Source organism: Coregonus clupeaformis, chromosome 9, assembly GCF_020615455.1.
Source record: "Coregonus clupeaformis isolate EN_2021a chromosome 9, ASM2061545v1, whole genome shotgun sequence".
Classification (NCBI taxonomy): domain Eukaryota; kingdom Metazoa; phylum Chordata; class Actinopteri; order Salmoniformes; family Salmonidae; genus Coregonus; species Coregonus clupeaformis.
Genome location: NC_059200.1, coordinates 44,322,556 through 44,336,341, shown reverse-complemented (window position 1 = coordinate 44,336,341; position 13,786 = coordinate 44,322,556). Strand labels below are relative to the sequence as shown.

The 13,786-nt window shown below is 45.8% G+C and overlaps 1 protein-coding gene across 6 annotated transcripts in view; it reads left to right on the top strand.

Moving 5' to 3' along the window:
* LOC121573988 (protein Aster-B) overlaps positions 1 to 13,786 on the top strand; it is a 95,443-nt gene that overhangs the window by 50,196 nt on the left and 31,461 nt on the right. For all 6 annotated transcript variants that reach the window (XM_041886432.2, XM_041886431.2, XM_041886427.2 and 3 more), the window contains exon 3: positions 3,434 to 3,454. In XM_041886432.2, coding sequence (XP_041742366.1) covers positions 3,434 to 3,454 — 21 coding nt within the window. The remainder of the gene's footprint in view (positions 1 to 3,433; positions 3,455 to 13,786) is intronic.

The following is a 13,786-nucleotide window of genomic DNA, read 5'->3' as shown; positions in this document are numbered from 1 at the left end:
GAATAAATGGGACACAAGGAATATAATCAACAGCCTCAAACGGCCTTCACTCCCTTTTGGAACACCATAACACCTAACGACAAACCATTTACATTCCAACTCTGTCATTCCTTCCAGTATATGTGTTAATATATGTAATATACAGTGCCTTTAGAAAGTATTCACACCTCTTGACTTTTTCCACATTTTGTTGTGTTACAGCCTGAATTTTAAATGAGATTTTGTGTCTGATCTTCACACAATACCCCATAATGTCAAAGTGGAATTATGTTTGTACACATTTTTTCCAATTGAGTCAATAAGTATTCAACCCCTTTGTTATGGCAAGCCTACATATGTTCTCGAGTAAATATTTGCTTAACAAGTCACATAAGTTGCATTTGAAATAGTAGGGTTTAACTTGATTTTTAATGACTACCCCATATCTGTACCCCACACATACAATTATCTGTAAGGTCCCTCAGTCAAGCAGTGAATTTCAAGCACAGATTCAACCATAAAGACCATGGAGGTTTTCCAATACCTCACAAAAAAGGGCACCTATTGGTAGATGGGTAAAAAAACACACAAAAGAAACAGACATTGAATATCCCAACAAAAAAATCCAGAAAAACACATGTCAAAAATGTTATAAATTGATTTGCATTTTAATGAGGGAAATAAGTATTTGACCCCTCTGCAAAACATGACTTAGTACTTTATGGCAAAACCCTTGTTGGCAATCACAGAGGTCAGACGTTTATTGTAGTTGGCCACCAGGTTTGCACACATCTCAGGAGGGATTTTGTCCCACTCCACTTTGCAGATCTTCTCCAAGTCATTAAGGTTTCGAGGCTGACGTTTGGCAACTCGAACCTTCAGCTCCCTCCACAGATGTTCTATTGGATTAAGGTCTGGAGACTGGCTAGGCCACTCCAGGACCTTAATGTGCTTCTTCTTGAGCCACTCCTTTGTTGCCTTGGCTGTGTGTTTTGGGTCATTGTCATGCTGGAATACCCATCCACGACCCATTTTCAATGCCCTGGCTGAGGGAAGGAGGTTCTCACCCAATATTTGACGGTACATGGCCCCGTACATCGTCCCTTTGATGCGGTGAAGTTGTCCTGTCCCCTTAGCAGAAAAACACCCCCAAAGCATAATGTTTCCACCTCCATGTTTGACGGTGGGGATAGTGTTCTTGGGGTCATAGGCAGCATTCCTCCTCCTCCAAACACGGCGAGTTGAGTTGATGCCAAAGAGCTCCATTTTGGTCTCATCTGACCACAACATTTTCACCCAGTTCTCCTCTGAATCATTCAGATGTTCATTGGCAAACTTCAGACGGGCATGTATATGTGCTTTCTTGAGCAGGGGGACCTTGCGGGCGCTGCAGGATTTCAGTCCTTCACGGCGTAGTGTGTTACCAATTGTTTTCTTGGTGACTATGGTCCCAGCTGCCTTGAGATCATTGACAAGATCCTCCCGTGTAGTTCTGGCCTGATTCCTCACCGTTCTCATGATCATTGCAACTCCACGAGGTGAGATATTGCATGGAGCCCCAGGCCGAGGGAGATTGACAGGTCTTTTGTGTTTCTTCCATTTGCGAATAATCGCACCAACTGTTGTCTGACCAAGCTGCTTGGCGATGGTCTTGTAGCCCATTCCAGCCTTGTGTAGGTCTATTATCTTGTCTCTGACATCCTTGGAGAGCTCTTTGGTCTTGGCCATGGTGGAGAGTTAGGAATCTGATTGATTGATTGCTTTTGTGGACAGGTGTCTTTTATAAAGGTAACAAATTGAGATTAGGAGCACTCCCTATAAGAGTGTGCTCCTAATCTCAACTCGTTACCTGTATAAAAGACACCTGGGAGCCAGAAATCTTTCTGACTGAGAGGGGGTCAAATACTTATTTCCCTCATTAAAATGGAAATCAATTTATAACATTTTTGACATGTGTTTTTCTGGATTTTTCTGTTGTTATTCTGTCTCTCACTGTTCAAATAAACCTACCATTAAAATTAAAGACTGATCATTTTTTTGTCAATGGGCAAACGTACAAAATCAGCAGGGGATCAAATACTTTTTTCCCTCACTGTAAGCACAGGCAAAAGAATAATGGGCAAATATTGTACAATTCAGGTGTGCAAAGGTCTTAGAGACTTACCCAGGAAGACTCACAGCTGTAATCGCTGCCAAAGGTGATTCTAAAATGTATTTATTCAGGGGGTTGAATACTTATCTAATCAAGATAAATTAGTGTTTTATTTTCCATTTATTTCCATTACAGAGTATTTTGTCTAGATTGTTGACAAAACATGATAATTACTTTCTGAAGGCACTGTATGACTGATCTTAACTCCCTCGTCTCTCATTTGCATGACCGCTTTTGTCTGTGTGTTTATTTTCTTTCCAGTATGACAGACTAAGACTGATTAAAGTAAGCGCTCATCTTTTCTTTGACCCTCCCACCTCCATAGCCCTCTTAAACTTGACCCCTGACCCCTGACCCCTGCTTGTGACAATATTTCACCTCACCGTCTGGCTCAACCTACTTGTCCTTGGTTCAGTGTGCTCCTAACATGAATCTCCTAGCGGGCATAACTGGTTACAATGAGGTCATTATGACGTCATGGTCAGGTTGTGTACTCTTGTTGGACATCCACTCTCTTTTCATATTTTGTCTTTATTGGAGAGGTATAGAGCGAAATGAGATGTAGGGAGAAACAGAATTGAAAGTTGCAGGGCAGGTTTCGATCCTTGCCCAGACAGGCTATATGTCATCTGGTGTCAGCAGCACTACCACTGGACCAGACCCCAGCACTTTCTATTCTTTCTTGACCTCGTCATGGTTGTAACAGAGACCAGTTGGTTTTAATCTGGTTATATGATGTTTTCTCAACTAGAAAACAAGTTAACAACCAGAAAATGATCAAAAGGATGTTGATGTTCTGTTGTTTTATGTGTAATATGGATGATTAATTTGTAATATGAACTTTATTACACAATTGAAGGCAGCTCGTTGTAAGCTGCTATTATAAAAGGCCATACAGATCTAGGATGCACTATATTCCATAAATAGTGCACTGCTTTTGAGTAGAGCCCTATGGACCCTGGTAGAAAGTAGTGTACCATAGGGAATATGGTGCCATTTAGGATGCACACCTAGTCTTCATGTGTACTACAATATCATATATGGACAAGATCTCTTCTTATCAATAATTGTGTCATAATTCTCCTCAGTTATTTGTATGTAGCCCATTGGTGCCTTCCTGTGGCGTATATGAGTATTGAATTTTATATTTACTGTTACATACTTTTCTAATGTTTTGTTAGCAGTGGGACAGACTAGCGGGTTATTCTGTATAAGTTGGGAAAGCTTGTTTGTGTGTGCACTAACCCATGTCTCATGTTTCTATATTTCTTGTCTCCTTCACCTTGATGTTTGTAACCACAGAAAAGCCAGAGCTGGTACAACGTAAGTCCCTACCTCTTCTCCTACCTCTTCTGGATGAGCTGTATGTTACTGTGTGTGATGTGTTGCATGTTTCATTGGCACAGTGGGTTGGAGCAAGGTGCTTGCAGTTGTGAGTTTGATTCCCACATGGTGTGTGCGTGTGTGCGTGCGTGCGTACGTGCGTGCGTGAAGTTGCTTGGGATAAAAGCATCTGTTAAAATGACCATTATGACCATATATACAGTATTTCAAAGTGTTATGGGTAGGACAGGTCTTCATGTTGTCTGACTGTGTAGCACTTTGTCAGTTGATTGGTGGCTGATTGTTGGGTATCATGCTATACCTCATCTGTCTTCGAATGCTGCTATTGTTATGATTTAACTGGATAGAACCCAAATGCAGACAAGTACACCAAGCCAGAGAAGTTTTAACAGGTTTATTATAATGTTCAATAGTCCAGGTTTCCAATAAATGGGGAAGAGCAAGTCCAGGTTACAGGGAGGGTACAGATCCAGGTCAGGGCAGGTGTGGTACCGTAATGTCCTAGTGTCCGTGGTGAGTCCAAAGGAGAGGCCCGATAGTGGAGAGCAGGATGGTGGTGGCAGGAGTGAAGCGGAGGCAGGAGTCAGGTTCCAAATATCTGTGGCACAGGAGAAAAAGTAAATAAACAGTCCAAAAAAACACAAGAGCGAAAACAGACAGGTTGAGTCGGCAGCGAGACTAACATGGTTGTCTTGACTATGATCTGACGATGAGTGGAAAGTTTGACCGGGTCTTAAAGGCTGAGGTGATTATGGTGAATGAGCTGCAGCTGGAACCCTGACTCCCGCGACACCAGACTTCACTCCTGCAATCAAGGACAGACAGAGGGGGAGGGGGAGAGCAGAGAGAGAGCTACCTAGCAGCAGTAGGCCTAACAGTACCCCCCTCTACGGACGCCACCTGGCGGCCGACAGGGTTTATCAGGATGTAACCTATGAAACTCACGAACCAGAGCAGGATCCACAATGAAGCTCCTGGGCACCCAGGAACGTTCCTCAGGACCATAACCCTCCCAATCCACCAGGTACTGGAAACCCACGACCCCGGCGGCGAACATCCAGAAGTCGCCGGACAGTGTAGACCGGACCCCCACCCACGATCTTGGGCGGAGGAGGGGGACGAGAGGCGGGCACAAAGGGCTAACCGACACAGGCTTAATCTGGGAAACATGAAAGGTGGAATGAACCCGTAGGGAGGCAGGAAGCTGTAGCTTAACCGCGCAGGGGGTTAACAATAGACAGTATCTTGAACGGTCCTATAAAACGAGGCGCCATCTTCTTCGACTCCACCTTCAATGGAAGGTCCCGTGACTTCAGCCATACCTCTTGACCAGGAGAGTAACCGGGAGCCTGGGACCGGTGACGGTTGGCTTGCCTCTGCATGTACGCCGAAGCTCGGGACAGAGCTACCCTGGCCTTCCTCCAGACCTTGCAGCAGCGGCGCATGTGGGACTGCACCGAGGGTACCGCAAGTTCCCTCTCTTGGGAAGGGAACAGGGAGGTTGATAACCCAGAGCACACAGAAAAGGAGACAAACCAGAGGAAGCGTTAGTCAAGGTGTTATGAGCATATTCCACCCAGGGGAGCATGGAGCTCCATGACCCAGGGTTAGACCCAGTGACACAGCGAAGTGCGGTCTCCATCTCCTGGTTCGCTCTCTCGGCTTGCCCGTTGGTCTGGGGGTGATATCCAGAGGACAGGCTGGATGTAATGCCCAAAGCTTTACAGAAAGCTTTCCACACCTGGGAGACAAACTGGGGACCCCTGTCAGAGACAATATCCGTGGGTAGACCATGAGAGCGGAACACATGTTCAACCAAAATATCAGCCGTCTCTCTGGCAGTGGGCAGTTTAGGTAGGGCCAAAAAATGAGCGAACTTAGAAAACGATCAATCACCGTAAGAATGACAGTCTTACCAGATGAGGGGGAAGTCCAGTGACAAAATCCATAGCGATATGCGACCAGGGCCGGCTGGGTATAGGTAGAGGTCGTAGATGACCAGCGCTGGCCTGGGTGGAGTTTTTACTTCGTGCACATACCGTACAAGCAGCAACGAAGGCTCAGTGTCCGCCTCCATCGTGGCCCACCAGAACTTCCGTCGCACAAAGTCAAGGGTCCGCGAAACTCCAGGGTGACAGGTAAGGGGAGGCAGGTGAGCCCACTGAAGTACCTGGGAGCGAGCAGACTCAGGGACAAACATCCGGTTAGGAGGACCCCTCCCAGGGTCAGCTTGATGATGTTGAGCCTGTCTAACAATCCCCTCGATGTCACATGTGATGACTGCAATACTGCAGGTAGGAGGCAAAATGGGTTCAGGGTTACTACCAGTATCAACAGCCGAATGAACACGAGACAGGGCGTCAGGCTTGACGTTGCGTGACCCAGGACGGTAAGACAGAGAAAAATTGAATCTCCCAAAAAATAGTGCCCACCTGGCTTGACGGGGGTTGAGCTGCTTCGCTGACTGGAGGTAAGCCAGATTCTTATGATCCGTCCAAACGATGAAGGGTTGTTCCGCCTCCAACCAATGTCGCCACTCCTCGAGAGCCAGCTTAACGGCGAGCAGTTCACGATTTCCAACATCATAATTCCTCTCTGCCTGAGAAAGTTTCCTTGAGAGAAAAGCACAGGGATGCAGTTTGTTATCTTCAGGAGAACGTTGTGACAACACTGCACCTACCCCAGTGTCGGATGCATCCACCTCCACGACAAACTGGCGGTCGGGGTCCGGCTGCATCAGAATGGGAGCCGAGGCGAAGCGATGTTTCAGTTCTTCGAACGCTGATTCGGCCCCTTCATTCCAAGCGAACGGTCGTGAGATGGAGGTGAGAGCGGTGAGTGGCGCCGCAATGCGGCTGTAGTCCTTGATGAACCTCCTATAGAAGTTCGCAAACCCCAGGAATCGTTGAAGTTGTTTGCGGGTAGAGGAGCTGGCCAGTCCGTGACAGCAGAGATCTTAGCTGGGTCCATCCGCAGCTCCCCTGAGCTATGATGTAACCCAAAAAAAGAGGTCTCAGACACATGAAATTCACATTTCTCCATCTTCACAAACAGTTTGTTCTCCAACAACCTTTGCAACACCTGGCGCACATGCAGTTCATGTTCCTGGGAGGACTCTGAGAAAATCAAGATATCATCCAGATAGACAAAAACAAACCGATTCAACATGTCCCGAAGGACATCATTGACTAGTGCCTGAAAAACAGCAGGGGCATTAGACAACCCAAAAGGCATAACCCGATACTCAAAATGTCCCAAGGGGTGTGTTGAAGGCAGTCTTCCATTCATCACCCTTACGAATGCGCACCAGGTGATACGCATTTCGTAGATCCAGTTTCGTAAAGATGGTAGCACCATGAAGGAGGGAAAAGCAGAATTAATCAAAGGCAGAGAATACTTGTTCTTAATGGTGATGTTGTTAAGTCCACGGTAATCAATACAGGGTCTGAGGGTCTTATCCTTCTTAGCAACAAAAAGAATCCCGCTCCTACAGGTGACGAGGAAGGACGCATAATACCTGCCGCCAAGGAGTCCCGAATGTAGTTCTCCATAGCCTCCGTCTCCGGCCGGGAGAGATTGTACAGGCGACTGCTGGGGAGCGGGGCTCCTGGCTGGAGGTCAATGGCGCAGTCGTAAGGCCGGTGAGGAGGAAGAGAAGTAGCTCTGTGTTTGCAGAAAACGGATGCCAGGTCATGATACACGTCAGGAACAGCAGAAAGATCCATGGACTCCAGTGAGGTTGAGGCACAGTACTGGCAGGAGTCTGAGCAGAACACAAACAATTCACATGACAAAATGTGCTCCATGAAACAATGCTACCTGTCACCCAATCAATGTGTGGATTGTGTTTTATGAGCCAGGGGATACCAAGGACCAGGGGAGTCTGTGGGCAGTCGATAATATGGAATTGAATGTTCTCCTGATGATTTCCCGACACTCTAAGACAAACAGGAACAGTCTGATGGGTAATGCGGGTCAACAATTGTCCATTTAGACCCTTAGCCTGCAGCGGACAGTCCATAGGAACAGTCTCCAAATCCATTTGTTGAGCCCACTCTCTATCCAAAAAGCTTTCGTCGGCACCAGAGTCAATCAGCGCACTAACAGAGAAATTCTGGGACTGCCACTGGAGGGATGCCTGGAGCAGAATGCGGGGAGAAGAGGAAGAATCCGCTGCTCGGCTCACCAAAACTTCTCCCATAAATGATGAGCCGGCCCTTTTCCCCGGACGAACTGGGCAGGAAGGAACGAAATGACCAGCTTCTCCACAATACAGGCAGACCCGAGCCTGAATACGACGTGCACGCTCCTCTGAGGACAACCGTGCACGACCCACCTCCATGGCTTCGGGTTCAGTGCTCCTCGTATCGACTCGGGAAGACACGGCTCTCTCCGTAGGGACGATGCAGGGAGGAGTTTGTTGATGACAGACAGGTTGCTTGGAACTAACACTCCTCTCCCGGCGGCGCTCCCGAATCCGATTATCCAACCTGATAGTGAGTGAAATAAGATTATCCAGCGTAGGCGATTCATCATATGACACCAATTCATCTTTTAAAGTCTCAGACAAAGCATTGATGAACACTCCTTGTAATGCCTCGTCATTCCAACCACTCACTGCTGCTAAAGTCCGAAACTCCACTGCCATCTCCGCCACACTACGAGCCCCCCTGCCGAAGAGAAAACAACCGTTTCGCAGCCTCCTTGCCTCGTACGGGGTGGTCAAAAACCTTCCTCATCTCCGTGGTGAAGGCCACGTAAGCGTTGCAAATGTCCGACTGACTCTCCCAGACCGCGGATCCCCAGGCACGAGCGGAACCGCTAGTAGAGTTGATAAGGTAGGCAATACGGGCTCTTTCTGAGGCGTAGGTGAGGGGCTGTTGTTCAAACACTAACGAGCATTGAGTCAAAAAATCGCCACAGGTTCCCATGTTCCCGTCATAGCGCTCTGGAGCAGGAACAAAGGGCTCTCTGATCTGGGCTGAAGGGGTAGTAAGGGCAGACACTTGATTGGTGAGTAATTGAACCTGATTAAGCAGCACCTGACTGTCCTCAGCAATCGTCTTAAACAGGGTATCATGTTGGTCAAGTAGAATGCCCTGATTGGCTATGGCAGTCCAAATTTGAGTGCACTCTGGGGTGGTATCCGAGCTACTGTCTGCTGGGTTCATGTTGGTCAGATCATACTGTTATGATTTAACTGGATAGAACCCAAATGCAGACAAGTACACCAAGCCAGAGAAGTTTTAACAGGTTTATTATAATGTTCAATAGTCCAGGTTTCCAATAAATGGGGAAGAGCAAGTCCAGGTTACAGGGAGGGTACAGATCCAGGTCAGGGCAGGTGTGGTACCGTAATGTCCTAGTGTCCGTGGTGAGTCCAAAGGAGAGGCCCGATAGTGGAGAGCAGGATGGTGGTGGCAGGAGTGAAGCGGAGGCAGGAGTCAGGTTCCAAATATCTGTGGCACAGGAGAAAAAGTAAATAAACAGTCCAAAAAACACAAGAGCGAAAACAGACAGGTTGAGTCGGCAGCGAGACTAACATGGTTGTCTTGACTATGATCTGACGATGAGTGGAAAGTTTGACCGGGTCTTAAAGGCTGAGGTGATTATGGTGAATGAGCTGCAGCTGGAACCCTGACTCCCGCACACCAGACTTCACTCCTGCAATCAAGGACAGACAGAGGGGAGGGGGAGAGCAGAGAGAGAGCTACCTAGCAGCAGTAGGCCTAACAGCTATAGGCTGAGCATGAGAAGAGTTATCATTTTTAACAAAGGATGAAAGACTTTGAAGTCTGTTGACTTGCAACCCAGTAACAACCAAAACCAACATGAAGCAAAAGGTGTGACACATTTTCCCATTTTAAAAGCATATTTCTGAGGCAGGCAATTTGATGTGAATGAATGAAGTGCTGTATGGACACCTCACCTAGGCTACTTTGCTTCTTCTCCATACCAATAGAGAATACAATTGTTATGCAGATTTGAAAAGTCCTGCCTTTGAAGTACTTCCCCTACAAATTATCTATCAACCCATACCTGGTAATGATGGCATTCATTATTCATATGAAATTATGAATTCACTTTTAATCCAAATAAATAAATGAAAATCAGAGGCTAAATGCCATTAAATTAAACATGAACAATTCCTCAATTGTGATTCACCGTTCTATGGTGAATAGTGACTACACATTTAACAATGGAGTTGCCTCGTGGTATATTTTTCCCATGGGAAATGGAGAGAGATTGGAGACAAATGACATTCAGACTGAGACGACGTTGTTCTGTCATGTTTAGTGTGTGTGTGTGCGTGCGTGCGTTTGCACGCCTTTATGTCTGCGTATGTGTGTGTGTTTGCTGTAAACGTTTGTGTATGCACCTGACTGCAACCATGGCCTGTGTGCCCTGGGACTGCAGATAAGCAGTGTAGCTGACAAAAGCTCCATTGTGGAGCGATCAGTCGATCGCCCCACCACCCTCTGATGAATCAAGCTGACTTTTGTTCTGTGGATCAGGGTTGTGTCCCAAATGGCACCCTATTCCCTACACAGTGCACTACTTTTGACCAGAGCCCCTTATCCCAAACGTAGTGCACTATAGGGAATGGGGTGCAATTTGGGACACCACCACTGAATGAGCCTGATCAATGCAGATCCAACCCCATGACCAGCGTTACCAGCCTCAGTCATTCCCACTCCTGCCTTTTGCTGTTTTTAGTTACCAAGTCACAAGGCTGCAGTATATTATATGACATTACTGTGTATTTGAATTATCATGTACTGTATGGGTCGTGTTCATTCGGCACCAAACGTAAAAAAAAGAAAACGATCTGACTACCTGGATTTGTCCAATAAGAAATGCTTGTTTCTGTTGTCCGTTGCGTTACAGTGTGCCGGATTTAGTTAATGGTGGTGAAGATAGTGAGTCGTACAGTCAAAAGTTTGGACACACCTACTCATTCAAGGGTTTTTCTTTATTTTTACTATTTTTACATTGTAGAATAATAGTGACAACATCAAAATGATGAAATAACAGAAATGGAATCATGTAGTAACCAAAAAAATGTTAAACAAATCAAAATATATAAATTATATTTGAGATTCTTCAAATACCCACCCTTTGCCTTGATGACAGCTTTGTACACTCTTGGCATTCTCTCAACCAGCTTCACCTGGTCCGACTCATTCCAAACCATCTCAATTGGGTTGAGGTCGGGGGATTGTGGAGGCCAGGTCATCTGATGCAGCACTCCATCACTCACCTTCTTGGTAAAATAACCCTTACACAGCCTGGAGGTGTGTTGGGTCATTGTCCTGTTGAAAAACAGTCCCACTAAGCGCGAACCAGATGGGATGGCGTATCGCTGCAGAATGCTGTGGTAGCCATGCTGGTGAAGTGTGCCTTGAATTCTAAATAAATCACAGACAGTGTCACCAGCAAAGCACCCCCACACCTCCTCCTCCTCCTCCATGTTTTATGGTGGGAACTACACATGCAGAGATCATCCATTCACCCACACCGCGTCTCACAAAGACACAGCGGTTGGAACCAAACATCTCCAATTTGGACTCCAGACCAAAGGACACATTTCCACCGGTCTAATGTCCATTGCTTGTGTTTCTTGGCCCAAGCAGGTATCTTCTTCTTATTGGTGTCCTTTAGTAGTGGTTTATTTGCAGCAATTCGACCATGAAGGCCTGATTCACACAGTCCCCTCTGAACAGTTGATGTTGAGATGTGTCTGTGACTTAAACTCTGTGAAGCATTTATTTGGGCTGCAATTTCTGAGGCTGGTAACTCTAATGAACATATCCTCTGCAGCAGAGGTAACTCTGGGTCTTCCATTCCTGTGGCGGTCCTCATGAGAGCCAGTTTCATCATAGCGCTTGATGGTTTTTGCGACTGCACTTGAAGAAACTTTCAAGTTCTTGAAATGTTCCGTATTGACTGACCTTCATGTCTTAAAGTAATGATGGACTGTTGTTTCTCTTTGCTTATTTGAGCTGTTCTTGCCATAATATGGAATTGGTCTTTTACCAAATAGGGCTATCTTCTGTATACCCCCCTACCTTGTCACAACACAACTGATTGGCTCAAACGCATTAAGAAGGAAAGACATTCCACAAATTAACTTTTAAGAAGGCACACCTGTTTATTGAAATGCATTCCAGGTAACTACCTCATGAAGCTGTTTGAGAGAATGCCAAGAGTGTGCAAAGCTGTCATCAAGGCAAAGGGTGGCTATTTGAAGAATCTCAAATATAAAATATATTTTGATTTGTTTAACACTTTTGTATACTATTTGATTCCATATGTGTTATTTCATAGTTTTGATGTCTTCACTATTATTCTACAATGTAGAAAATATTAAAAATAAAGAAAAAGTCTTGAATGAGTAGGCGTGTCAAAACTTTTGACTGGTAGTGTATGTAGTGTGATGCACCTCCTGAATATCAACAGGAAGTGTGAATTAGGGAGATGTGAATTAGGGACACTATTTTTCAGTGTCAGAGGAGAGTTGAGTTGTTAGTCTATTGAACAAACATGGTAGCCTACATCTGTAGCTTACATTTTGTGCTGTCAGTCACCTTTGGGCCTTTGGTGGTATAGTAAGACTGGGTTTGTTCTCCTCAGCAAAACATCACTGACACTTGAGTAAAGTTACAAATTCTGGCATACACTGAAATCTCAGTGCAGAGCCCTTCATGTGGTGTGCAGTGAAGTCACAAAGCAGAACTTTGCTAAGCCTCTTTGGAGTGTGCCTATAGTGGTGTGTAAATCCAGCCTAACTGGACTCCAGTGATTGACGGCGGCATGACTTGTGTCCAGGTCAGTGTGTCCAGGTCATGCCTGATTGGATATAGATGAGGTGTGTCTGAACCTAACGGTCTGTAGTGGCTGTAAAACAAACCCATTCTTGGGCCATAAACCACAGTATGACTGAGCAGCTGAGAAGCCATTTTAGGTATTGTTTATTTATTGGGATCCCCATTAGCTGTTCCAGAAGCAATATCCCTGGGTCCATAACGTCTTGTATTTACTGTTTACAGTCTGTGTGGTTCAAATTTAAGTTTTAATAGTTGTATGTACGGGATACACGTGGTATACACCGTCCAATGAAATGCTTACTTGCAGGCTCCTTCTTGACAATGCAACAACAATAATAAAAGATAAGAATACAAACATAAAGTAAATGGCTCAATAGAATAGAATAAACATTTTAGCATAAGTATAATACAGGAAGGCACAACACTATAGGCTACATTATGAGGATTGGCTACATTATTAGGATAGGATACGTTATTAGGATAGGATACATTATTAGGATAGGATACATTATGAGGATAGGCAACATTATGAGGATAGGCTACATTATGAGGGTAGGCTACATTATGAGGGTAGGCTACATTATGAGGGTAGGCTACATTATGACCACGAGGTCTAGGAAACACTCCAGAGAAATGAAAGGAAAAATAAACGGTAAAAGAAAAAGGGTATGAAAGTTTCACTGCATAACACCCCAAACGACAGCACCTCTTCCCCTTCGTGCCTGGCCATGCAGTCATGGGTGAACAGGGAGGGGATCAGTGTGGCAGATGTGTTATTACCTACCCTTACCACCTGGGGGCGGCCCGTCAGGAAGTCCAGGATCCAGTTGCAGAGGGAGGTGTTTAGTCCCAGGATCCTTAGCTTAGTGATGAGCTTTGAGGGCACTATGGTGTTGAATGCTGAGCTGTAGTCAATGAATAGCATTCTCACGTAGGTGTTCCTCTTGTCCAGGTGGGAAAGGGCAGTGTGGAGTGCAATAGAGATTGCATCATCTGTGGATCTGTTGGGGTGGTATGCAAATTGGAGTGGGTCTAAGGTTTCTGGGATAATGGTGTTGATGTGAGCCATGACCAGCCTTTCAAAGCACTTCATGGCTACAGACAGCTACGGGTCGGTAGTCATTTAGGCAGGTTATCTTAGTGTCCTTGGGCACGGGGACTATGGTGGTCTGCTTGAAACATGTTGGTATTACAGAGTCAGTCAGGGACATGTTGAAAATGTCAGTGAAGACACTTGCCAGTTGGTCAGCACATGATCGGAGTACACATCCTGGTAATCCGTCTGGCCCTGCGGCCTTGTGAATGTTGACCTGCTTAAAAGTCTTACTCACATTGGCTACGGAGAGCGTGATCACATAGTCATCCGGAACAGCTGGTGCTCTCATGCATGCTTCAGTGTTGCTTGCCTCGAAGCGAGCATAGAAGTGGTTTAGCTCATCTGGAAGTCTTGTGTCACTGGGCAGCTCGCGGCTGTGCTTCCCTT